This window comes from Phalangium opilio, unplaced genomic scaffold, assembly GCF_054372755.1.
Source record: "Phalangium opilio isolate 3A_F unplaced genomic scaffold, DU_Popi_V2 ptg000217l_1, whole genome shotgun sequence".
In the NCBI taxonomy this organism is placed as follows: domain Eukaryota; kingdom Metazoa; phylum Arthropoda; class Arachnida; order Opiliones; family Phalangiidae; genus Phalangium; species Phalangium opilio.
Window position 1 is genome coordinate 342,257 of NW_028324218.1, and position 25,190 is coordinate 367,446.

General features: G+C 36.2%; 2 protein-coding genes across 5 annotated transcripts; one reads left to right on the top strand and one right to left on the bottom strand.

The window, feature by feature from the left end:
* The first annotated feature begins 14,375 nt into the window (after window positions 1-14,375).
* On the top strand, window positions 14,376-21,030 carry LOC149615362 (TBC1 domain family member 20-like). 3 transcript variants are annotated; one of them, XM_089856422.1, is made up of 4 exons: window positions 14,376-14,537; window positions 14,645-14,795; window positions 19,440-19,872; window positions 19,942-21,030. In XM_089856422.1, exons 2-4 carry the CDS (start codon window positions 14,724-14,726, stop codon window positions 20,604-20,606), a joined length of 1,170 nt encoding a protein of 389 aa, XP_089712548.1. In that variant the 5' UTR covers window positions 14,376-14,537; window positions 14,645-14,723; the 3' UTR covers window positions 20,607-21,030. The 3 variants fall into 3 exon arrangements, with proteins under 3 accessions (XP_089712548.1, XP_089712549.1, XP_089712550.1); XM_089856423.1 differs by lacking the exons at window positions 14,376-14,537; window positions 14,645-14,795 and adding an exon at window positions 18,960-19,377; XM_089856424.1 differs by lacking the exons at window positions 14,376-14,537; window positions 14,645-14,795 and adding an exon at window positions 19,256-19,348.
* On the bottom strand, window positions 14,797-18,189 carry LOC149615363 (zip homologous protein 4-like). Of its 2 annotated transcripts, none has more exons than XM_089856427.1 (8): window positions 17,931-18,189; window positions 17,461-17,587; window positions 17,333-17,391; window positions 17,189-17,263; window positions 16,998-17,122; window positions 16,692-16,925; window positions 16,442-16,621; window positions 14,797-15,794 (listed from the first exon to the last, which is right to left on the bottom strand). In XM_089856427.1, exons 2-7 carry the CDS (start codon window positions 17,567-17,569, stop codon window positions 16,480-16,482), a joined length of 744 nt encoding a protein of 247 aa, XP_089712553.1. In that variant the 5' UTR covers window positions 17,570-17,587; window positions 17,931-18,189; the 3' UTR covers window positions 14,797-15,794; window positions 16,442-16,479. The 2 variants fall into 2 exon arrangements, with proteins under 2 accessions (XP_089712553.1, XP_089712552.1); XM_089856426.1 differs by having other exon boundaries at window positions 17,920-18,188.
* Window positions 21,031-25,190: the final 4,160 nt, after the last annotated feature.

A 25,190-nucleotide genomic window follows, 5' to 3' on the forward strand; every position in this document is an offset into this window, starting at 1 on the left:
AAGCCGGGGGGCGCTCCGGGTAGACATCGTGGCGAGCCGGGTGGCGCTCCGGGTGGTCAGCGTGGCGAGCCGGGTGGTAAGCGTGGCAAGCCGGGGGGCGCTCCGGGTAGACATCGTGGCGAGCCGGGTGGCGCTCCGGGTGGTCAGCGTGGCGAGCCGGGTGGAGCCCCGGGTGGTCAGCGTGGCGAGCAGGGTGGAGCTCCGGGTGGTCAGCGTGGCGAGCCGGGTGGAGCCCCGGGTGGTCAGCGTGGCGAGCAGGGTGGAGCTCCGGGTGGTTAGCGTGGCGAGCCGGGTGGCGCTCCGGGTGGTCAGCGTGGCGAGCCGGGGTCACTTCAGTGAAGGTGGTCCAATTCAGCCTGGGGCAGTTACACTGCTTTAACACTTTAATAAATTCCGTCAGGTCTTTCAAATGAATCCTGATAAAGTTTATTTAAAATGCTTTCATTAGAAAATAACTTAATTGGAAATTTCGAAGTTGTAAAAGATACGATGGTCGCACGGTTTAGATTAGACGCGGGCCTAGAACTTTATTAATAACACTTAGCTTGGCTAGAACCGTTTTATCGTAAGTTCTAGCACAGAGCAAGGCCCAAACTTTTTACCAAGTTTAAAGGGTTATAGTTTAAAAATCGACGCGACGAGGGTCTGAAGTTTTGAAGGACTAAACTTGGCTAGAACTGTTTTAGCGGCAGAGTTCTAGCGCAGAGCGAGGCCTAAACTTTTTACCAAGTTTAAAGGGTTATAGTTTAAAAATCAACGCGACGAGGGTCTGAAGTTTTGAAGGACTAAACTTGGCTAGAACTGTTTTGGCGGCAAAGTTCTAGCGCAGAGAATGGCCCAAACGATTCATTGGACACCTCGAAATTATTTAACTCTATTTTCACAAGAAAAATAAAAAAAACTTACATTTTTGCTTTAGCTCCTGGATCTCTTCAGTAAATTGTTGACAGGAAACTTAAGAAGTGTCTCGAGTTTTCTAGAAACAGCTGCTTTTATAGCAAAATCGAAAATCCTTTTGGCCAATGGAAATCGAGAGTTCCCGAAGTTTTGTACAAATGTCCCTTCTTAATAATTTCAGCCAATGGAAACCAAGATTTCAGGTTGGAGGGCATGGAGGCTGAGAGGTTTTACCCCCGTGCCTTTCCCTCATTGAAATGGATCTTCCATGGTCAAAGCGGGAAAGGTGAAATAAACCCATACATATTCTCGCTATAAATATACTGGTTTCGCGGATACACGGTTTTGGGGTGAATTTTCATTTTGGATTGCTAAAAAATGCAGTCGATTTCACTTCCAAAAGGCAATTCTAGGAATTCCTAATTATGTTCAGCCCCTTTTGCTCACATTCCTTGAATTCTGATATTTTTCGATGAGTTATTCAATTCCTTTATTAACTATGTACCATCCCCCAATAACACCGAATGAAGAATATTCCCGTTTTCCAATGGAGAATAATTAAATCGTGATTAATGATTACATTTCTTAATTTCTTTCTACAATGAAATGACAATATAAAAATTAACAGGAATTTCACCAAATTTAAATACCCCTATCTCCTTCACACCTAATACTCTCTCCATTGGGGTTTAAAGATATTGTTTCGAAATAAATGTATATTGAACGATTTATAACAAAACTTTATAAAAAAAAGCGTGTGGAGTTTTTCAACTGTAAGTAACGCAAAACCTAATACAAACTTCAACTATAGTACCGAAAGGCAAAAATTTGGAAGGATTCCCAATCTTTAATCAATTAACAAATTGTTCTGAATCCAATTAGGAGGAACAATTTTATACTTATTTCACATTCTGAAAAAATAAAACCTGTTTAAATAATCTTTCTCCTGTACAAAAATTACGGAAATGCCTTCAATTACAGATTTACACAACCTTAAATTATGCTGAAATAGGGTTCATGTACCAAAATATGATCTCTTAAGTAACATTTTCTTGACTCTTCCCTTCCCTAAATAGAAACAGTTAATTAAAGCCCCTTCATCCTATGAAATATGTCAAAAATACGTCCCGGCTAAAAAACCTTTGGTTTATACTAAACCAAGCAGACTTTTAAACAATGCCTTTTTAAATACGATCTCTTCCATCAATTAGAAAAGGATTGTGAATGGTATTAAATATTTAGCGGTACACCATATTCCAACCCCCGGAAGATTACGGTCAAGAGCTTTCCCGAAATGGTGGTCTCTCAAAATTTGGAGCTTATAGCATACGCTATAAGGATTGTAAATACTCTGTAAAAATGTTTTTAAACCGCTGTAGATAGGCCTATTCCCATGCTTTAATTTGATATAGTTTTATTATATTTGGTTGTAATGCGTAAAAATTCGAAAAATACTTTTAACGAAATGAATGAAAGGAAAACCATTATTTGACAACAAAAGTAATTAAAAAAAAAAACTCCTGTGTGTGATGATTCCTGGCTACGTTCCCCTATTATTTAACAACTTTTAGTGTAGCATTGTAAGTGTTTAAAGAAAAATAACCTATAAAACATGTTAAGAGCTCCAAAGAGATAAAATAATTATCAATAATTATCAATAATATAACAATTATCTATCTTTCTATGTACACTTTGGTAGATATTTGTTTTCGTAGGATACGAAAAAAGAAAATAAACAAGTCGGGAAAACCAAAATATTACCTCTCCGTGTCGAGAAGATTATATAACCTTAAGTATCCAATGAAAACGTCGACCTTTTGCCCTCATCCTTTCCCGCGCTTTGCGCTCCCGCATTTCATCCTTACTCTCAACATTATCTTCCTCCATTTTACATATAAAAATCAAATACTCACAAAAAGAAGTGGCAAAAACCTGCTGGCTCTTTACAACCACTTAATTTGACTTAATATCCAATTTCCAACAACAATAATATACCGGTAGTTTAATTGACAACCTACTAGCATCGAAATTCTCATAAGGAATGGCTCCCGCGGATAAAAAACGGCAATTTTCAACTAGGTGGGCGTTATCTCATAAGATTTGAAAAATATCATTTGTCTTTTTTACCAATGCCTAACCGTTTGGATTTTTTAAAGCAGTCTTAGCACCAAAAAATATTTTTGAATGAGGATAAAAAAGGTCTGTCCTCTCGTAATTTTTTAAGCTTTTATCATGATTACTCTATACAACAGTAACAAGGAGTATAAACCCATTAGTGGAAGCAGTATTTTTTTCCCAAAACAATCTCGCTTATGTTTATGCAATGAATGAAATATATCACAATGCACGGGCCTTGATAGATATAGGAGGCAATGAAGGAAATATATCGCATGCACGGGCCTTGGTAGATATAGGAGGCAATGATAATCTCTCTCTTTGCACGAGAGGTTTATCTTTAATATTTAAATAAATATAATTATTTTTAATTATTTTAATCTTCAATAATTAACATTAATAATAGTTAAATCGTTTAAAATAAAGTTATACTTATTATCTTCTCAAACTTTGCTAATATTGACGTTTAAAGTGAAGGGTACCCCTCTTCCCGCTTTCTTCAAATTTTGGGGTATATATACGATTCGTTTCCATTATAATAGTAAGGAAAAAGCGCAATTGCGAAAACCTTTGGTAGCGATCCTACCTTAGGGAGGCTAGACGTTTCTCGTAACCCTAGCTGATCGCCGCGTATATCCTAAAACCAAACGATGATAATGGAGTAGAAGCCAATGATACAGATTGGTGTCTATGTGGAATAGACGGAAGACCAGTGGATGGTGGTGTTAGAAGGCAGTGTAAGTGCAGACGGGTGTCAATGTGGGATTGACAAAGAACAGAAGATGGTGGTGATTAGAAGCCAGTATGTACAGACTGGTGTCCACGTGGAATGGACGAAGACCAGAAGATGGTGGTGATTAGCAGCCAGTAAGAACAGACTAGTGTCCGTGTGGTATGGACAAAGACCAGAAGATTGGTGGTGTGAGAACTCAAGTAGAGGAGCCATTTCCGTGACTGTGAAAGCAGTTCGGAAATGGCGAACACGTTTGCTCCGATACGCAAACTGCGAACGCGGTCACGTGGGTGTAACAACGGACAGACAGACACACACACAGACACACACGGCCGTTACAGAACCTCTCCTGGACTACGTCACACGGAGAGGTAAAAATAGGATGAGGGTTTTCCTAGAATAGGGTGTCTGACCTTATCCTTGTGTAGAAAGAACCAATGTTACATTCACTGTTAAAAATTGGAAAATATTGGCTTTGTCAATAGAACCCCGCGTTGTGAGAAGCCTCCTTGCCGAAACTTCAAACGTATTGTATTCTAATTCGAAGTGTGCCCATAAAGTTAAAGGGAGAATCAAATGGTCAGAAAACCATTTTTAATAGATTTAAATTGATAAAATATCATCAAAATCATTAATGAAACTTAACAAAAACCTTTCAGTTCGCGCTTTTAATCACGGAATAAAGCATGTTTGGTGTCAGTTGCTAATTGGTCACTCGCGTTAACTCTGGCTTTATTATAAAAACACAGTCTTGGTTTAGTAATCAACTTTTGAAGCTTTGGAAAATTATATAAAATTAACGGAAAAGTTTTGCTAAGTTTTATTAATATAAATATATTTAAAAAATGCATGTCAGACCATTTCATTCTCCCTTTAACACTCAGTGCTATTTTGTTTAACAACAAAAGGAGGGAGGACTGTAAAAAGGTCATCCCATTGAAATGAAAATGTTATACTTTCTACCAATATATATCTTCTATCAGGAGTTCATAACCCTCCTTCGGGGTTATGAACTCCTGCTTCTATGGAATAAAGAGGGGAAAACGTCGCCTTTTGGCGTATTCATTCGCTGTAGGCTTTGGGGACAGTGAACTCCTGAGTTTATCCCTTTTTACAAATTGTCTATTGAAAAAATTACACCTTCTAGCTTTCAATGTTGGTCTATGGTTAAAATAAAATCGTGGACCTATGGGATTCCCCAAAAAACCCCAAATTCTAGGCTTTCTAACAATAGTGTACCCTTAAACTTTAGAAGTCAATGTTACCGAGGGGCAATTCACTCTTAACATTATTAACGTTCAACTACATCCATACTAGAAACTAGGTAGATATTTTCAAATTGGATTTTCTGATGGAAACATCGTCTTTTTAGCCACAATAAAAAATTCCCGATTTTCACACACTTTATTTCAAGTGAGCCGCCCCTCGATAGAAGTGAGTACCATATAAGCTTGTGAAAAATAAGTTACTAGTTCTATTCGCTGTTAGACCATTTCGAGAAGATTATCATTATATTTTCTCTGGTTGTTTGGCGATATTCTAAAACTATTAATTTTATTAGAAATATTATAAAATTTGGTTAGGAAAATTTTAGTTTTTTTTTAACGACGTTAACTTAGTGATTTTGAAATGACTTTCACCGCACAGCATTGTGGAGTAAGTAATGAAACGTTAGTTAATTGCATGTATAAAAGGTATCTTGAAACAAAAATTTCTCTCCGTGAGACATCTAAGCTTGAATTTTTTCGAGCAATTGCCACAGATTTAGGGGTTAGCAAAAAAAACCACGAAAATGCAGCTAGAATGTTTCGTAGGAGGTACATGAAAGATTCTAAAGATTCTTACGTATACGAGGTTCAAAGAGGATTAGGAACTATGTTTCGCGAACTTGTTGATAAAAAAGAATTGAACGAAAAGCGAACCCCTAGTTCCAAAAATTTAGAAACGGCTATCGAAGCGTCTCCTGACGTTTCTGAGCCAATAGTTTTGCCCACCAATGTTGAACCCCTAGTTTTGCCCGCGATTGTTGAACCCCTAGTTTTGCCCGCGAATGTTGAACCCCTAGTTTTTCCCGCGAATGTTGAACCCCTAGTTTTTCCCGCGAATGTTGAACCCCTAGTTTTGTCCGCGAATAATACTTCTAATTCTATCAGTTTAGTAATGGCTAATGAGCCCATAGTTTTACCCGAGAATTTCGAACCCGCGAAAGAAACCCCTAGTTCTATAAATTTAGTAATGGCTATCGAAGCGTCTCCTGACGTTTCTGAGCCCATAGTTTTAAAAGAGAATTTCGAACCCTTAAAGACCTCGAATGAAACCCCTAGTTCTATAAATTTAGTAATGGCTATCGGAGCGTCTTCTGACGCTTCTGAGCCCGTAGTATTGACCGGGAGTAAATGTAAATATGTCTCTCAGCCTAACGTAAGGCGATCAAAAAGGTCGAAAAATCCAAAAAGAGAGTCAGTCTATGAATACATCCCTCTTACTTCTCGCGAGCTGTATTGTTTTTGTAGAAGGCCCGATAATTACGGAAAATACTTCGAATGCACAAAATGTAAAGAATGGATTCATTACGAGTGTATGTATTATAACGAAAGCGAAGAGGCTGTAGAACTAATGGGAAAAAACCTAGTTGCCACTTGTGCCCCTTGTTTAGTTAGTAAAATGAGACCTGGAATCGTTAATACAGCAAATAATTGTTGGGCTAATGCTCTTTTTCAAGCACTGATGGAATTGTCCGACTTTAATGTAAAGGGAACTAGGGATAATGATATTAATCTATTTATTAATAAACTCAGAATTACTGGAAATAACATTCACCCGGTCTCCAGGATTGATGTTGAGTGCTTTTTGCGTAGGCTTCAGGTTTTGTCTAGAGGAATTTTACAGTATAGCGAGATACAAGATCCTGTAGAATGTTTTGATTTAATTCATGAAATTTTCCCAAAGAGTTTCAGCTATACTGAAACTCGTAAATGTTCCAAGTGCAATGTACAGTCCGATCCAGAACCTAGCTTTAAAAAACACTCTGATATTCCGCCAGACTTTGAAGGTGTATCTATTGAAAATTTAGTAAATAGCAACAATTTTAATGTGGAAAAAAATTATCAAACATGCTCCTAATACGATTGCAACGGCAAAGAGTGTGAAACCGCGTATTTTGGCGATAATAACGTTATGATTTTTCAAAATAGTAGAAACCTGGAAGGTTTTTTTAATTCTAAACCTTGCGATTTGACTCCCCTTATAAATGTTTCTGGAAAATGTTTTAAGCTAAAGAGCTGTGTAGTATTTGATAGCGATTTTAGTGAATCAAACGAGATAGGAAAACAAAGAAACCCCCACTATAAAGCATACGTGTACCACGATTACCAAACGTGGCTTTGCTATGATGATAGTCGGCGTTTAGTTTCCATTAACGCATCTTCAGAAATTTCAAAAAAGTGGGTATTGGCTTTTTATGAATCTGATAGTTTAACTGGACCTTCTTCCCTTTATAATTTCACATCATCTTATAGAGACGAACCATCAGAAAGATTTCTTAAAAAAATAGATAATTGGACTTCACTTGAAGTTTTTCGTTTTAGTTATCCCTCTTTGACTAAACCTTCCAGCTATAATATATCTGATGGCAAGACGGGGTCCGGTGATGCCCTAGATAACTCTATTATTTCAAGCTATTTAAAGAGTAACGATTTAAACTGTAGTATAGAAGGATTAAGGGAGGAACTTTCGTCAAATGAGGCAGATAAACAAAGTAGCAGAGTAGATAAACTTGATGAAGATAATTTTTCTTACTGTAGTGGGGAAACTGGTGTTGAAGTTTCATCCACATCATCTTTATTTCCAGAAGAGTTAAGTGTAGAGGTTTTAGGAGAGCAGATATACTCGCGAGAAAAACTTGATAGTGTAGAAATAGATAACTTAATAAATTTTGAATTTCCTAAAAAATTGTACGAGCGCATGAACGAAGGGAGGATTAATAGTAAAACACTATCAGATAGCTACAGGGACATAATAACAGACGTTGTCAGAGACTATAATCCACGGTGTATGTGGTATTTTCGAAGCCATTATGCTCCCGACCCTGTGAAGGGATGGATTTTGTTTAGCTGCAATATGTACTGCACAAGGGCGGAGTGCGAAGCCATCTGTGGCCTTACTATTTTTAGAAGTTTTAAAGCCGAGCTTAAAAATTCAGGAAGATATTATCACCATCGAGACACAATAACAACTCCTCAGCTAAGAGGGGAGAGGCGACGTCTTGTAAGGAAGGATTTCATAGATAACCCTAACTTACCACCTTTGAATATGCATTTTAAACTAAACGGGGAAACTTCAAAAAGGGACGTGCTTATGGGGAATTTGAAAAGAGGTGTCAATAATAAAGCCATTATTCGGCAAGTGAAATACGAGGCAAGAAAACTGAAACGCGATGACGAAAATATGCATTCGAGTATAATTTCAAAAAAGAATAACCCGGAAATGAACGGTTACATTAGAGATAAGGGCGACTCTCCCTTTTTTATAGACTTGCATACAAAATCGTCTGTCGCTATATATCGCGAATATTGCTCCCAAGCCACTATGTACTGGGATGCAACAGGCGGGGTTTGCCAGAAATACGAGGGAAAACGTATGCTGTATTACCATGAGTTAATAATATGTTAGCTCCCTATAAGTTACTCAGGCAATTCATTTTTATACTCCAGCGTTTTCTCCCGCGCCGCCGGCTTCCCAATTATATGCGACGCTCTGCGGCCAACACGCGAACGAAAATTTACTCTTCTTTTCGGTTTTTCCCCGGAAGCGCGTGTAGTGGAAGCTAGCGAATGATATCGGAGCTATTAAAGCAGCCGAATATTTCGCTCAGTAGCCTCGGTTAAGAGAACAGTTATGAGATCAGTGGAATGGATTTAGCTGTTGTATAATTTTCTGGTTTCAAGTCACATTAACAACTCTTATCTTTAGCATTCTTCATCAATATCGGCAAATTGCATTGAGTTCCTGCACTTTTTTGTCTCAGTACTGACACAAACGCCTTGATTTAATGTTAAATTGTTAGAACATAAACATTCAAGACTAAAACACTCCCTTGGTGAAAAAGCAGCCGACGACTCGAGGTCGGTGAGCCGTACGAGCGGGATTTATTTCCGACAAGAGGGAGCGCAACATTCGGATTTTCTTCCCGCGCGGGCGAAATGAGAAGAAATCGCTGGATACATTACGCCTATGGAGCCTGAGTAACTTATAGGGAGCTAACATATTATTAACTCATGGTATTACGTAATTAGTATGAGTTTCCCAGACGCGAGTAAAAAATCGATCCCAATCCCATTAGCGGAACACCTCACAAGTGATCAGAGTTTAGCCGGTATAGAATGTTGGCTCAGACGGTTTGATCGAGCTCAACAATCCCTTTTAAAACAAAATGAAAGAAAAACTCCAGCACTTATTTCTAGCGACCGAAGTTTAGTCTTAATTTTGTCGGCTTTAGCTATTTTTAACATGGAAACACTCCCATTGTACTTGAAAAGGTCGCTTAGAATCCTGAGGGGTGAGGCCAATGATGAGGACTTGAATAAAACTATCCTTCATTGTGGTACTTGTCACATGATGAAGGATGGATCTCGCCTGGCTAAGTCGTGTTTGAAGCCAGGCTTTCCCCATAGAGTAGGACTATACGCTCTTAGCGTTTTAATAAATTGCAGGCTTCTGAAAGATTTTGAGAAAATGCTTTACAGTATTGCCATAGTTCTAACTTCGGAATACCAGACTAAACTTTTTATGGATAATTTTAACGATTTTTCCAATTGGGTTGATGATTTAAAAGATAAATGTGCTAATAACAAATCGTCGTTGAAAAATTTGATCGCGGTAAACGGGGCGGGAACCCCGAAAGAAACCCACAAAGATAGCAGTTACGTAATTTTACCAGAAAATTTGCAACCCCCGCCTGGAAAAACTTCAGATGAATTTTGCACTAGCACTATGCCCGAGATATTAGATCATGAAAAAGATACTATATTAAATAAGTCAGTTTTGAAAATGGATGACATTATAGAAAATTCAAAAAAGAAAAATGAGTAAGAATTCTGGTTGTCTGGAGGACAAGGAAATGTTTGTCGCGAGTTATGTGACAGAATTATAGAAAAGGCCCTTTGCGCCGTAATGAAAGCTGAGCAATCGTGTGAGCAGTTTAAAGTAAACCCTTTAGTTGGAAAAGAATTCTTCAAATATATACAAAAGAACTACTTTCCAACGTTCACTTTGTGGACAAAGCTCTTAATGGGTGATTTAAAAAGGCATTTTGAGGCAGCAAACCTTCCCACACCAACCACATACAATCCTCGTAAAAATTTTAAAACTGGCGTAATTAATTACATAGATAACGAAACACCAACCCAGGGTCACGCGGAAATGTTCAATCGCGTTATTAAAGTAAACGGTTACGTTAAGGGTACCTCTCGCCCCGATGAGGTCGTGCAGGAATTATACAATATGCACAAAAACATTTACACCGATGTTTTATACGAATCATTAAAAATTTCCAATCGAAAAAAGAAGAGCTTAAGAAAATACGAAGGTCTAGAAGAAAAATTTAAACATGCTAGTCCAGAAGATAAAATAAAATGTAAACGTTTCAAAGGCTCATACCAGCGTGCCCCAAAAGAATCATTATCAAATTGGCTTTCAAAATCCGAAAAAGGATGCAATTCTCCCCGAGTTAAGATTAAGAAAGGGGATTCTCCCCGGGTTAGGATTAAGAAAGGGGATTCTCCCCGGGTTAGGATTAAGAAAGGGGATTCTCCCCGGGTTAGGATTAAGAAAGGGGATTCTCCCCGGGTTAGGATTAAGAAAGATGATTCTGCCCAAATTAAAACTAAGAAACGCGAACCTCCCAAGCTTAATAAACCCGAGTCTCCTCGAGTTCTGAGACAAGAGTCCTCCCAAATCACGGAACCAGAGCCTTTCCAGCTTAAGAAAAAGTTTGATAACGATTATGATATTAGTCCAAAATTGTTTATATGTCAGAGAAACCCAATATCTACGGTAAATAGCATAAATAATTGGCTCCCAGATATTCCCAAAGTTTATCAGCCAGTTGAATATTATAGAGAAAGGCCCCCTTCTCCAAATATTTCCAAAAAAAGGAAAATTATTAAAAGCGAAAATTTTCCTGTGTCCAAGAAAAGACTCGCATTAGAGTTGCAACCAGAATCAGGATCACAAACTGAATCGGAAAGTAGCGATGACGATAAGTTAATTGATTTGACAAATTTAAAAGATAGTCCCGAAGATTATCTAAATTATAGTAGAGAATATATTCGACTAACAGATAGGGAGATGCAAATTATAAATTCTAATGAATGGTTTGCAGACAACATGATAGACAAGTATTTCGCGATTTTACAACAAAAAAATGAAACAGTTCTGTTTTTGGACACCACCTTTTACCAAGGGGTGCAAAGTCGGTTAAAATTAGAAGAGAAAGTCCACTTTGAATACAGAGAAATAGTATATAACATAGCAAAATTCGAATTAATTCTAATTCCCGTTTGTTTTCATTCTCATTATATCTTAGCGGCATTAGAGGTAATAGATAATATAACTTTTACAATAATAAAAATAAAAATTTACGATCCGTTTGGGTCGCGCGAATGTAATGAAGACGTAGCGATGGATATAGTTACAGTCCTTAAACCAATAGTTGAACATATATTTCATTGTATTAAGTATGAATTTATTATCGAACGCGAGTTTTGTCATACATTTCCCACCCAAGAGGATAATTATAATTGTGGTCCAATTATGTGTCTATATGCTAAGTGGGTAGCAACTAGATGTCTCGGTCCTCAAAATATAAAGGATATTCAAAACTGTAGAAATATCTTTCTAGCAGAATTTGATTAAGCTTAACCCTATCTTTGTAAAGGGAACCACCTGTAAACAAGCCACAGGCTTAGTGTATAGTTTAGATTATTGTTATTAAAGAAATAAGTGCTGATAAAACGAAACTAGATTAACTGAGGAGGGGGTTCTATTAAATCCAATAATGCCTTTCCCCAGTATTCGCGTATCTAGTAGCGTTTCTTTAGCACGCGGGAGACTCTCTAAGGGCATTTGATTACATTTGTGATTAAATGCCCAAGTGTGTCAACCAGCCTTCACGTTGGCGAGAGTTGTAAGTACCACTTTGTTTGTATTAAAATAGAACGAGGCTTAGTTCTGATAAAGTTGAACTCCAAACCAACAACCATCTCAATAACCTATCCTTAAATTTGGAAGCTCGACGGGAGAAACATTTCTACAGGCGCTCTTAGTAAATATATGGGTTCATAGAATCCTAGAATTGGGCTTTCCATCAATGTTATTCGGTTTGGAGCTTCAATCCTCTGTGCATGGGAAATGCACGAGTACAAGTCAAAACTCTTACTATTTTAAACTTTCAAAATGGGAAACTAATAGGTTGACGCTAAACTAACAGAAAAACACCTGAAACTAGGCCTAATATGTTTTAAGAATACAACATTTGGGTTAACTTCACAATAAAATATTTTTTCCTTATTCTCTAAAGGCTATTCCTGTTATAAACTAAACAGTTTTTCATAGGCTTAACAACATACTTAAATTTAATCAAGATCGTGCGCGCCAATTTTTAGATATTCAACATTTAAGTTGAATGTTACGACATAATTATAGGTCATTTTGCAATTTTCTAAGGTTTGATTGCCTAGATGACCAACTTCCGGGACGATCCCTGGTATAAGCTAAACAATATCTGATAGAGTTTTATAGGCTTAACAACATACTTAAATTTAATCAAGATCGTGCGCGCCAATCTTTAGATATTCAACATTTAAGTTGATTATTACGAAATAATAAAAGTCATTTTTCAGTTTTCTAAGGTTTGATTGCCTAGATGACCAACTTCCGGGACGATCCCTGGTATAAGCTAAACAGTTTCTGATAGAGTTTTATAGGCTTAACAACATACTTAAATTTAATCAAGATCGTGCGCGCCAATTTTTAGATATTCAACATTTAAGTTGAATGTTACGACATAATTATAGGTCATTTTGCAATTTTCTAAGGTTTGATTGCCTAGATGACCAACTTCCGGGACGATCCCTGGTATAAGCTAAACAGTATCTGATAGAGTTTTATACGCTTAACAACATACTTAAATTTAATCAAGATCGTGCGCGCCAATCTTTAGATATTCAACATTTAAGTTGATTATTACGAAATAATAAAAGTCATTTTTCAGTTTACTAAGGTTTGATTGCCTAGATGACCAACTTCCGGGACGATTCACGGTATAAGCTAAACAGTTTCTGATAGAGTTTTATAGGCTTAACAACATACTTAAATTTAATCAAGATCGTGCGCGCCAATTTTATAATATTCAACATTTAAGTTGATTATTACGAAATAATAAAAGTCATTTTGCAATTTTCTAAGGTTTGATTGCCTAGATGACCAACTTCCGGGACGATCCCTGGTATAAGCTAAACAGTATCTGATAGAGTTTTATACGCTTAACAACATACTTAAATTTAATCAAGATCGTGCGCGCCAATTTTTAGATATTCAACATTTAAGTTGAATGTTACGACATAATTATAGGTCATTTTGCAATTTTCTAAGGTTTGATTGCCTAGATGACCAACTTCCGGGACGATCCCTGGTATAAGCTAAACAGTATCTGATAGAGTTTTATAGGCTTAACAACATACTTAAATTTAATCAAGATCGTGCGCGCCAATTTTTAGATATTCAACATTTAAGTTGATTATTACGAAATAATAAAAGTCATTTTTCAGTTTACTAAGGTTTGATTGCCTAGATGACCAACTTCCGGGACGATCCCTGGTATAAGCTAAACAGTATCTGATAGAGTTTTATAGGCTTAACAACATACTTAAATTTAATCAAGATCGTGCGCGCCAATCTTTAGATATTCAACATTTAAGTTGATTATTACGAAATAATAAAAGTCATTTTTCAGTTTTCTAAGGTTTGATTGCCTAGATGACCGACTTCCGGGACGATTCACGGTATAAGCTAAACAGTTTCTAATAGAGTTTTATACGCTTAACAACATACTTAAATTTAGTCAAGATTGTGCGCACCAATTTTAAGATATTAAAGTTTTAAAATTAGAGTGCAGAAATATTCGTGTAATTTTTTTGTCAGTTCTAGTTTGTAAGGTGATTCCTGGTATAAAAGCGATAGTATTTACTTTAATTCAATAGACTTGATTACTCATTGAAATTTAATTAACATATACACGGTCAAATTGAAGATATTCAAATTTGAAGGGCTTGTGTTTATATGTTTGTCACCATACTCAAGCGCCATCTAGGGAATAGCAGTGCAACTAATTTGTAATAATTGCTCTTTTAACTAATTTTAATAGTTTATGTTAATTGAAAATACTCAATTATCATTGTCCGTGCTTTTTTTGATTATAATTAGCGTGAATTATAGCTTGAAATCTATTTTAAAAAAAATTGCTTAGTTAGGTCTGAAATCAGGTTATAGCTATTTTTTCCGTCGCGAGTTCCCAAAATTCGACCCCCCCTCTCATTCTGCCAAATCGACGCAGAGCAAAAGATTATATAGAAAAATAAAATATCCGCGCTTCAGTCAACTGGAAAAAACTCTTATCGTTTTGTCTTTTAGGCTTGGGCAAACCAAGTCCTTTTTGTATAATTAATTAAAAGAATTTTTATATATATAATTAATTAAAAGAATTGACGTGTTTTTATTTAAAGAAAAAGTTCAGGTAACATAACATTATAGCTTGAAAGAAAAAATAAATAAATAAATAAAAGATAATGTTGTGGTACCTGAATTTTACCTTTAGTTCAAATTGAACTCTTTTTGATATAGAAGGAACAAGAAGCGGCCCAAATGCAATTGGAGCAGATGAAAAAGCGTCAAGAAAGGATTTTAGAGGAACAGTATAATAATGCGGCTCAACAGGATTTTGTTCGGTATAATGGCGACTCAAACTTTGATTATGGCAGTGATGTTCCAAGAGGTAATATTGTTTTAACTTTTTCTTTATTTTAACGTGTGTTTTACATTGATAAGGTGGTAGTAGTACTCTTGTAATGTATTTTGGTACAGTTTTAGTGGTAGTTAGCTTTTAATACACATTTTTGGATAAGGCAATAGTTATAATATATTGATTAAACTATTAATAAATGGAGGGGGTTTGGTTAAACATTTTTATATAGTGATAGTTATATATTGGTGGTTACGTGTATTCATTTTGATACTGTCATAGTTAAAAATATTGGTTAAATGTATTGGGAGAAATAGTTAATTATAAATGGTTAAATGTATTAATTTTTATACAGTAGTAGTTAAAAATATTGGTTAAATGTATTGGGATAAATAGTTAATTATAAATGGTTAAATGTATTAATTTTTATACAGTAGTAGTTAAAAATATTGGTTAAATGTATTGGGAGAAATAGTTAATTATAAATGGTTAAATGTATTAATTTTTATACAGTAGTAGTTAAAAATATTGGTTAAATGTATTGGGATAAATAGTTAATTATAAATGGTTAAATGTATTAATTTTTATACAGTAGTAGTTAAAAATATTGGTTAAATGTATTGGGAGAAATAGTTAATTATAAATGGTTAAATGTATTAATTTTTATACAGTAGTAGTTAAAAATATTGGTTAAATGTATTGGGATAAATAGTTAATTATAAATGGTTAAATGTATTAATTTTTATACAGTAGTAGTTAAAAATATTGGTTAAATGTATTGGGAGAAATAGTTAATTATAAATGGTTAAATGTATTAATTTTTATACAGTAGTAGTTAAAAATAGTGGTTAAATGTATTCATCTTGATACAAAAATAGGTGAAAGAAATGTTTACATTTTGGTACAGAAATAGTTAAAAATAATAGATAAATGTATTAATTTTGATACAGGAATATTTAGAAAAAATGGTTATATATCGACTTAAAGATTAAGTCGAATTCTTGTTAACTTTAAACGGCAGTGTAAAGCGATCTGAAATTAGAAGAAAAAATCCTTTAAATGGGCGTAAAAATATTTAATAATTAAAATTAAACCGGGAAAAGTGTTTTAATTTTAAAGTTCGAAAAGTTTAAAAAAAACCAAAGATATTTTCTAATTAGGGGTGTGCGGGTAGTGATTTTTCAATTTCGAATCAGGTTCGGGTAATCAAAAATACTGTTATCGGGCACCGGGGCGGGTACCCGAATTTTTGTGGTTGTAGGGTAGTAGTCAGGTATTAAAAGTTAGACGAATAGTTAGTTATCGGTGTGGGTACCCAAAATTATTTGCCTGGTATTCGGGTAATTACTAATTAGGCTTAAATAAATTGATATTTCCTTCAAAAATTCCCTTAGTACACTATTCTATACTGGGTGGTCTATGAGTCGGACTGAGGTAAAAACTAACCGCCGTTCTCCATTCCTACTTCTAAAGTTAAATCTATTCCTGCATGAACACTTTAACTTAAACACGTCGAGTTAGGGAAGAAATTTTGGATAAGGACGAGAATTTTCTGAGGAGTTGGGTTGAAATGGGGTTTGAAAAACACTGCCGGAACCTCCGCCTTTAATAGATACGTACTTAATTTAATTAAAATTAAATCTAAATTAGATAAACCCCAAAACCTTTAAGTGGACTACCTCTTTGAGTTTGGGAGGAATTTCGACCAAATTGTACTCTATTTTGTGGGCTTCTTTGGGGTGGTTCCGGTGTTGTGGTTATTATTACTCGAAGATGTACGAATAAGACGCATTGGTCCAACGAATGGTGGAGTTTCTAAGGTGAGTCGCACTAAACAGCCATTGCTTCCCGGAGTTAATCTAAATTTAAAATTTAAGTTTAATCTATTAAGTTAAACACGTTAATTAATTTGGGGGAAAACATAATTGCCTAAAGTTGTTGTCAAAGTTGTTAGGAGTTTCGGCGATTGAGCCGCTAGGTGATGGACGATCCATACTAGTTTGAGAACCGTTTCCGTTGCAGTTGCTCAGAATGGCAATTCTCTGTTGCTTTATTTGATTTTTCAGGAGCTCGTTTTGTTTGCGAGTTTGCTCATATTCCTGACAAATTGTTTCGTAGTTGCGTTTAAGTTGGTTGTCCTCTTGTCTTTGACGCTCCAATGTACTTTAAATTACGTTAAAATTAGTTTTAATAACGCAATGTTGTTGCTGTTGTTCAAGGCAACTGTATAATTACCGTTTTAGATCCCTATTTTCATTGTAGATTTTTTTGTATTCATCCAAGAGGTGCATAGTTTTATCTGTCATTCGTTGTTTGTGGGATAGTAGTCTAGCCATTTGGCTATTTTGAAAGTCTACAACCTAGCGTTTTAAGATGATTTAATTAACCTAATTTTAGCCTAATTATTATATAAGGGAGTTCAGTACGTTTTTCATGTCTTTCACCATCTTATTGGCTAGATCCATCGGATTGCTAAGGTACATTGCTACCTCTGGTTTTAACTGGGGGAGAATTAATTATATTTAGTTAGAAATGATTAAATTAAAGTGTTAGATAAAATCAAATTTAACCTCCGATGCTATGGGAATGGCAACGCAGTCTGTCTCGCAAATGAAACATTTTCTGTTGTCTAATTAAAGAAAATTATATCGTTTATAACCAAGGTTCGTTTAAATTTGGTTTAGTTCAATTCTCTAACTTTTGTTTAAACAAGTTTCGCAGTATAAATGCCTACAGTTGGTCAAATTAAAGCTTTTGTCAACGCTAGGTTTGCAATAGCAATTGTTACAATGAATCCACTCGGTCATTTTAGAAAGTTGAAATCACTGAAATCAGATTTAAAAAGAATTTGGGCCTCGTTTGAAAATTAGGCTTAGCGATCCAGGTTCAATTTCGTTGAATTAGGGCTAGTGATATAGAGCTATTTCAGTGGGGGAAAAATTTCGTCTGCTACGAAAATTGGGCCTGCCTTTGAAAGTGTAGGGCGGCCATTTTGTGAGGGTTTTCTCTATGGGCAAATAGCATTGTTGACGTAGCCATTACCCCCTCTGAAATAGCTCTATAGGCTAGATTCAATTTCAAACTTTAAATAACAATGGTGCTTTTTGGGTTTTAAACTATTAAAAACTTGAGATAAATTAAAATCTACTTTAATTACCGTTAAATTACCGATAAAATCTGTTTCGAAACTCGAGACTAATTGGTTTTCAAAAATTTCGGTGCTTACGTAAAGCGAATTTGAAGTTACCCCTAAATGCAACTATTTCGAATCGGGAGATATTTTGGCGGGCGGCGCGCAGAGAGAGGACTCAGGACCAGGCTAGGAAATAAGACAGGTTTACAGGTCAAAAACCAGTTGGACCACTTTTTTTATTCACAACGTGAGGGTCACTGGTCCCAATGACTAGTTTATTAATTCCTAGTTTTATTAAAAATTGATATGGGGACCTATTTAATTATTTTCATTTTAACATTTTTTTTTTTTTTTTTTTTTTTGCTCTGGGTCCGGGTCAAGGCTAGGGCTTGGTGCCATATAGCCAGTTTTTTTGTAGTTAGATCAGGTGGAGTCGGAGCTTCCGTTTAAAGATCGCCAGCGATGGAGCGGAAGCGATCTCTTGGGGCAGTTTGTTCCAGGGAGTGATGACACGACGAAAGAATGAGAATTTGACAGAGTTACGTTTTGAGTGGGGGAGATGTAGTTTCAGGGTATTCCCACGCGTGATGGTTGATTTCATTGAGGCGAAATAAGATTGGTCTGGTTGTTGCAATATTTTGTATAAGACCACAAGGTCGAGGTATAATCTGCGAGTTTGTAAATTGGGCCACTGTAAAGCCGATAGGCGGTCAGACCGTTGTAAATCGCGAAGTTGAAACGGGAGTTTGGACGCTCTCGCTTGAACATTGTCAAGGAGAGTGATATCTTGGATGAGGTACGGGTTCCATATATTGGAGGCGGACTCCAGTATGGGGCGGATGAATTTCGACTCCAGGAGTCCAGTTGTGTATAAGCCGAGAGAGATTTTTTTAGAAGAGAGAACGATCACAAGTCCTGGGACCAGTAGAAAAATAAATTGGGGAAGGGTCACTGGTCCCGGGACCAGTTTCATATTTAAGACATCAGGGGTCACTGGTCCGGAGGACTAGTTCAGAAATAAACCTTATTTCCAAGCCTGCTGTAGACTCGAAAATCAGCCCTGGAACAGGGTGAGAAATAAAGAAATTTTTTAAGCTGGTCATTTGACCAGTAGAGCCCAAGGGTTTCAATTAAAAAACTGGTCAATGACCACTTAATATTTCTACATACTGTATGAGCTGCACTGAAATGGATTAATTTCTATAACCCACTACTGGGAATTTATTTTTTTTCCTAAAGAAGGGGAATTTAAAAAGTGGTCACGGTGACCACTAGACCCCCAGGCATTTAATAAATAAACTGGTCAAAGCAATTTTTAAACTGGTCATTTGCCCAGTGCCACCGCCTTATTTCTCACCCTGCCCTGGAAATAAACCATAATCGTCTGCTTACTAAGTTACTACCTAACGCACAGTCAGTGAATTAGGCTTAGCATTTTTAGCGTAAACACAAGGTTATTTTGTAATTTGACGTTAATTTCCGGTTAGAAATGATTAAATACGTAACAATTAATGCATTTTAAACAATAATTTTACAAATTTTAGATCGGAAAGATGTCAGATTCGAACGAGGTATCCGAAATCGCCCTAAATGAAAATGACCCATCACAACAAGAAACTGCCTATCTTTTCTCCAAAAAGGTTAAAACCGTCAAAATTATGTCAGCTTTACGCGATAACAGCTTAAAAGGTCTTAAAAAATGCGCGACTGAGAAATACGGACTAGTTTCTGATGACATTAGACGAAAAGTTTGGCCTAAATTGATAAAAGCCGACATATTTGCCACATCACCCAAACCATCGCAATCTGAAATTGAAAGCCATCCTTATTACACGCAAGTTGTACTCGACGTAAATCGTAGTTTAAAACGTTTCCCTCCCAGCATCCAAGAACAGCAAAGATTAGCAATGCAAGACCAATTAGTAGCCTTAATTATGAGAATACTAATTAAACATCCAAAGCTACATTATTACCAAGGTATGATTGATCGATAAAACCTTTAAAATTAAGTTCGTTAAAACCTAATTAATTAATGAGTTATTTTAGGTTACCACGATATTTGCGTGACGTTTTTACTGGTTTTAGGTGAAGAAATAGGCTTTAATATAATAGAAAAGCTTTCGACAAATCATTTAAGCGTTTTCATGGAAGAAACGATGGAAAACACGTCAAAAATGATCGAACACATATATCCTTTAATCGGTAGAGTTAGCGACGCCTTACAGGATTTCTTAGAAAAATCCGAAGTTGGTGTTATGTTCTGTTTAAGTTGGGTTATCACGTGGTTTGGTCACGTCTTAGTAAAATACGATGATGTTGTTAGACTCTTTGATTTCTTCTTGTCCAGTGACCCCTGGATGTCCTTATACCTTTCAGCAGCCATTGTTTTACACTTCGAAGATGAAATAATGGATCTAGATTGCGAAATGCCTTGCGTTCACAGTTTCCTTACAAAATTACCCGATCGCGATTTGCCTTTCGATAAATTGTTAATCGAAGCTCAGGATTTGTTAAAGAAATATTCCCCCCGAGATCTGAAAGATGAAATGAAACAATGGGAAGTTTCTCGAGTTCGTTATAACCCAAGTTTAAATAAAATAACGCGTAGAATAACCATTTCTAGATTTCTCCCAATTTGGACTATTCCTTTGGTTAAAGTAGCGGCACTTGTCATAACTTTTGTTGCTATATGTGTGTGGTTTAGAGATTAAATAAACTCGTTCTCGACTTAGAAAAATATTTAATAAAGAGAAAATAGGGCTTTCACATCTACTTCGATGTGTTTACAAAAAGACTCTACTCCGCAGTAGGGAGAAAAAGAATTACGTCATTTTTATACTATCTATGCGCCACCTAGTGACTACCATTGCTACTAAACGCTATGTCAATGTATAGGTAAAATACACATACCAATAATCTCCCCCACTTTGACATACCGTTTACTCTATATACAAAATAATAATAACACTAAAAATAGTTAACACAAACATATTTTAACGCAATCTAAGTAAACTGATCAGGTTTAAAAAGTTAATCTTATGTAATGCCTTGGTAAAGATGTCAGCAACATTCATTTTTGACTGCACATACTTCAAGTTGAATAAACCATCTTCATAATGTTCTTTTACGAAATGATATTTTATGTCAATATGTTTTGATCGTTGTGTTTCCGCTGCATTCTTCGTGTAAAATATCGCTGATTCGTTATCACAAAAAATAGTTGGTTTTTCGATGTTTAAATGAAATGCGGTTTTTAGTTCATTCAAAATAGGTGATAGCCATAAAAGTTCTTTGACTGCTTCGGTGAGTGCTATGTATTCTGCATGCATTGTTGATAGTGTGACTGTTTTTTGTTTGACTGATCTCCAAGATATAGGAGATGATCCTAAGTAGCATATGTATCCTGATGTTGATACTCTTGAATCTGTGTCAGTTGCCCAATCACTGTCCGAGTAGAGGGTCAATGTTGGTCCTTTTTCTTTGTGATATCGTAATTTGTAGTCTTTGGTAGTTATGATATAACGAGTTAATTGACAAAGACGTTGCCAATGAGTATATCCAGGATTAGAACTGAATTGTGATAATGCTGTTATGGCATATGATATGTCTGGACGCGTCCTTTGCGCCAGAAATAAAAGTGATCCAATGAGTTCTCTATACGGATATTGTTTCATTTCTTCTTGTTCCTTGGATGAATCAACCGGGCAATCATTTCTTGATAGTTTTGCACTCGGAATTAAGGGTAATGATACCGGGATTTCACTGGTGATTTTGAATCTTTTGGCAATGTCTTCTATGAATTGACCTTGATGTAATGTTAAACCATCCATTGTTTCTTCTACTTGAACTCCTAATAGTTTCTGAAGAGGGCCAAGAAGCTTTACTTCATAGACTGTTGCTAATTGGTCATATAATTTTTGCATAATCTTGTCATTTCTTGCGAATATCACTATATCATCAACGTAAACTAGTATTACTGCTTCCATTGGGATATAGTATACACAATTGGTTCCCTTGATTTTCTGATAACCAAATGTTTTAAAGGTTGTGTCCAGTTTATCAAACCATTTCCGTCCACTTTGAGGAAGCCCATATAGTGCCTTGTTTAATTTGAGGCAATGAGTCTGTGGATTGTTAAATTCAAATCCGGGAATGAATTTCATGTATACTTCGTGATCCAATTGTCCGTATAAGTAAGCATTTTTGATGTCAATGTGACAATGTTTCCATCCCAAAAGTACGATAAAAATGACCATGAATAGACGAATAAGGGAGAAGTGTATGACTGGTGCAAATGTATCTTCAAAATCGAAGCCTGGTATTTGATCAAAACCTTGAGCGACTAATCGTGCTCTGTGACGTACGATTTGACCTGCTTGATTTTTCTTAATAGCAAAGACCCATCGACAGCCAGTGATTTTTGAGTTTTCGGGTTTAATTACAGTTTCTGCAACATTTCTCTCCTTGATTGTTTGAACTTCTTCCTCCATTGCCTTAACCCAAAGGTCTTTTTGTTGAGAATTAATCGCTTCTGTATATGTCTTGGGAATGTTTATGTCAGCACATAAAGCTTCACAGAATTCTTCTGTTTCCTCATCTTCGTCATTATTCAGATATGTATTCATTGAAGCTTGTAAATCTTTCTTAGAGAAATTGAAAAGTTTGATGTCATGTGTCAGATTGTTTGCTCGTAAATATTCTCTAACTTCTGGTGTAGAACGTAGTCGTTTTCCTTCCGGATTTCTATAATATATGTCCAATTGCCCTGCAGTTGCGCCAGATGCTCGTATAACCACTTCCTTTAACCAACCTGGAGGTAGAGACGGTTTATCTTGATTAGGTGTCTGGTCATCAACTGGTTGAAGTGTCTGATCATCATTGTCAATTGGTTGAGGTGCCTCATTTATTGTATCCGTTGTAACAACTTGCTCTTCTTTATCTTCATCGTTAAACATATACCATTGAGTGCTTCTTAGGTTGTCATGGATTTGAACTTGAGGAAAGTTTGTCATTCCTAGAATGTTTTCATCAAATACTACGTGTTTCGTTTCTGTGACCTTCTTATCCTCTGGATTCCACACACGGTATCCCTGTGTTTGTGATGCATATCCAATAAGAATTCCCATTTTTGCCCGTTTGTTGAACTTGTGTTTTCTTTGTTTCTTATGAATATGTACAAAAGCTAGGCATCCAATGCGTCTTAAGTGTCTTGCACTGGGTTTATTGCCAGTCCAGAGCTCTAATGGTACTTGGTCTTTTAATTGAGAATGTTTCAGTCGATTCTTTAAATACGCAGCTGTATGAACAAGTTCTGCCCATAATGTATTTGGTAAGTTGGTTTCTTCCAAAATGGTTCTGACCATGTCAATCAGGGTTCTATTTATTCTTTCTGCAACGCCATTCATAGCGGGTGAATATACGTTGGTGCGCTCGTGTTTGATTCCATTTTGGTTACAATATTCTTCAAATTTGGAGGAACAGAACTCCATACCATTATCTGTACGAATCGTTTTAATACGTTCTCCGGTAGAATTCTCCACTTGTTTCTTGAATAGTTCCAAACATTTGAGAACTTCATCTTTTCTTGTCATTGTAAAAATTCGTGTATAACGGCTGTAGTCATCGATAAATGATACATAATACCTCGCTCCCCCTAATGATGTAATAGGAGCGGGACCCCAAACGTCTGAATGGATGAGTTCCAAAATTTTTGTGCTCCGAATGCCAGTAAGGCTTCTATGAGATTGTGCTGTGCTTTTGCTGAGTTTACACGGGTTACATGTTGTTAAATGTCCCTTCAAAACATCTATTCCACGCAGCATCTCGTGTTGTCCCATGTATTTAAGATCCTGTTCATTCACATGTCCTAGACGTTGATGCCACAATTCTATATTGTGACTGCTAGGTGCTTGTGAGGTTTGATGTGCTTCTGGTCCACTTTTGAAAATTTCTGTTTTTAGTATGTAAAAGTTATTGCGCAATTTAGCTTTAAAGGCAATTTGTCCTTGTGGTGGAGGAAAATATGCAATGAACGTTTGATTTTCCACTATTACTTTGTAACCAGCAACATCCATCAGTCGTGTAGATATTAGGTTTTTCCCCATATTTGGAGTGTGCCATACTTCTTTAAGGCATAATTCAACAGTTCTGTTGTCATGTTCAACTCTAATCCATATGTTACCAAATCCTTGAGCTAGGGTTTTTCCTTCTCCAAGGTTGATTTCCTTTTCAACAGATGTGTAGGTGCTAAACCATTCTTTATTTCGGCAGAAATGGTGAGTAGCTCCAGAGTCGATAATCCATTCATTTAATGCTTCTTCTGTAGGATAACATGAAACTAAAAATGCTCCTCTCTCTGTTGGAGGTTTCTTCTTTACTTTCTGTTGATTTTTGTACTTATCATGTGGGCAATCCCTTTGCTTATGCCCTTTCTGTCCACATTGATGACAGGTTCCTTGAAAGGTTTTCTTTTCATATTGTTTACTTTCACGTTTCCTTTCTTGGGGTTGTTTTTGGTACATTGTTTGACTTGTGAAAGCGGTCACCGTATCCTTTTGTTTTTCTTTTTCTTCTTGTCGATTATACTCGGCAATTAATAAGTTTTTGATATTACTTGGAGTAAATTGAGTATCAGGTGCGTGATATAATCCTTGTACTATTACTTCATAAGATTCTGGTAAAGATCCTATCATTTGATAAGAAACTTCATCGTCATCTACCGATCGTCCAGCATCTTCTAACTGTCGACGTAGATCCATTATTTGTCCAATATAATTAGGAATGCCAACCTCGGGTGTATATTTCATTGAATAAAACTGTTGGCGCAAAACGGAAATTCTTGCTCTTGACTTCGGTTCAAATATGGTTTGAAGATGATTCCATATATCTTCAGCGTCATCAAAGCCTTCAAGAACATGCCTCATGTCTTCACTCAGACCCATGGCGATATATGAATAAGCCTTTGATTCCCTCAATGTGAATGACTGTTGAACCGCTGGTGTTGCTCCTATAGGTAAGGTTTCGTCTCCAGTTACGATTCCCCAAACACCTCTCTCGCGAAGAACCATTTCCATTTCGAATTTCCATGTCCGATAATTTGTAGATGTTAACTTTGTTACTTGCCCCAGTGTGAAAAGAGAGCCTCCTTCCGCCATTCTTCTAAGCCTTTGTCTTATAGTTATGTTTGAGTTTATTCCGATAATTTTAAATAAAATTATTTACTAAGTGTTCTAACCACGCTCTGCTACCATTGTTGCTATATGTGTGTGGTTTAGAGATTAAATAAACTCGTTCTC

Coding starts and splice junctions, on each gene's coding strand:
- LOC149615362 (XM_089856422.1), top strand. CDS start 14,724: ATGCGGCTCAACAGGATTTTGTTCGGTATAATGGCGACTCAAACTTTG. Junction 14,796..19,439: donor TGGCAGTGATGTTCCAAGAG/GTAATATTGTTT, acceptor TACAAATTTTAG/ATCGGAAAGATGTCAGATTC. Junction 19,873..19,941: donor AAAGCTACATTATTACCAAG/GTATGATTGATC, acceptor GAGTTATTTTAG/GTTACCACGATATTTGCGTG.
- LOC149615363 (XM_089856427.1), bottom strand. CDS start 17,569: ATGACCGAGTGGATTCATTGTAACAATTGCTATTGCAAACCTAGCGTT. Junction 17,392..17,460: donor CGAAACTTGTTTAAACAAAA/GTTAGAGAATTG, acceptor TTCTTTAATTAG/ACAACAGAAAATGTTTCATT. Junction 16,926..16,997: donor GAAAATAGGGATCTAAAACG/GTAATTATACAG, acceptor CGTAATTTAAAG/TACATTGGAGCGTCAAAGAC.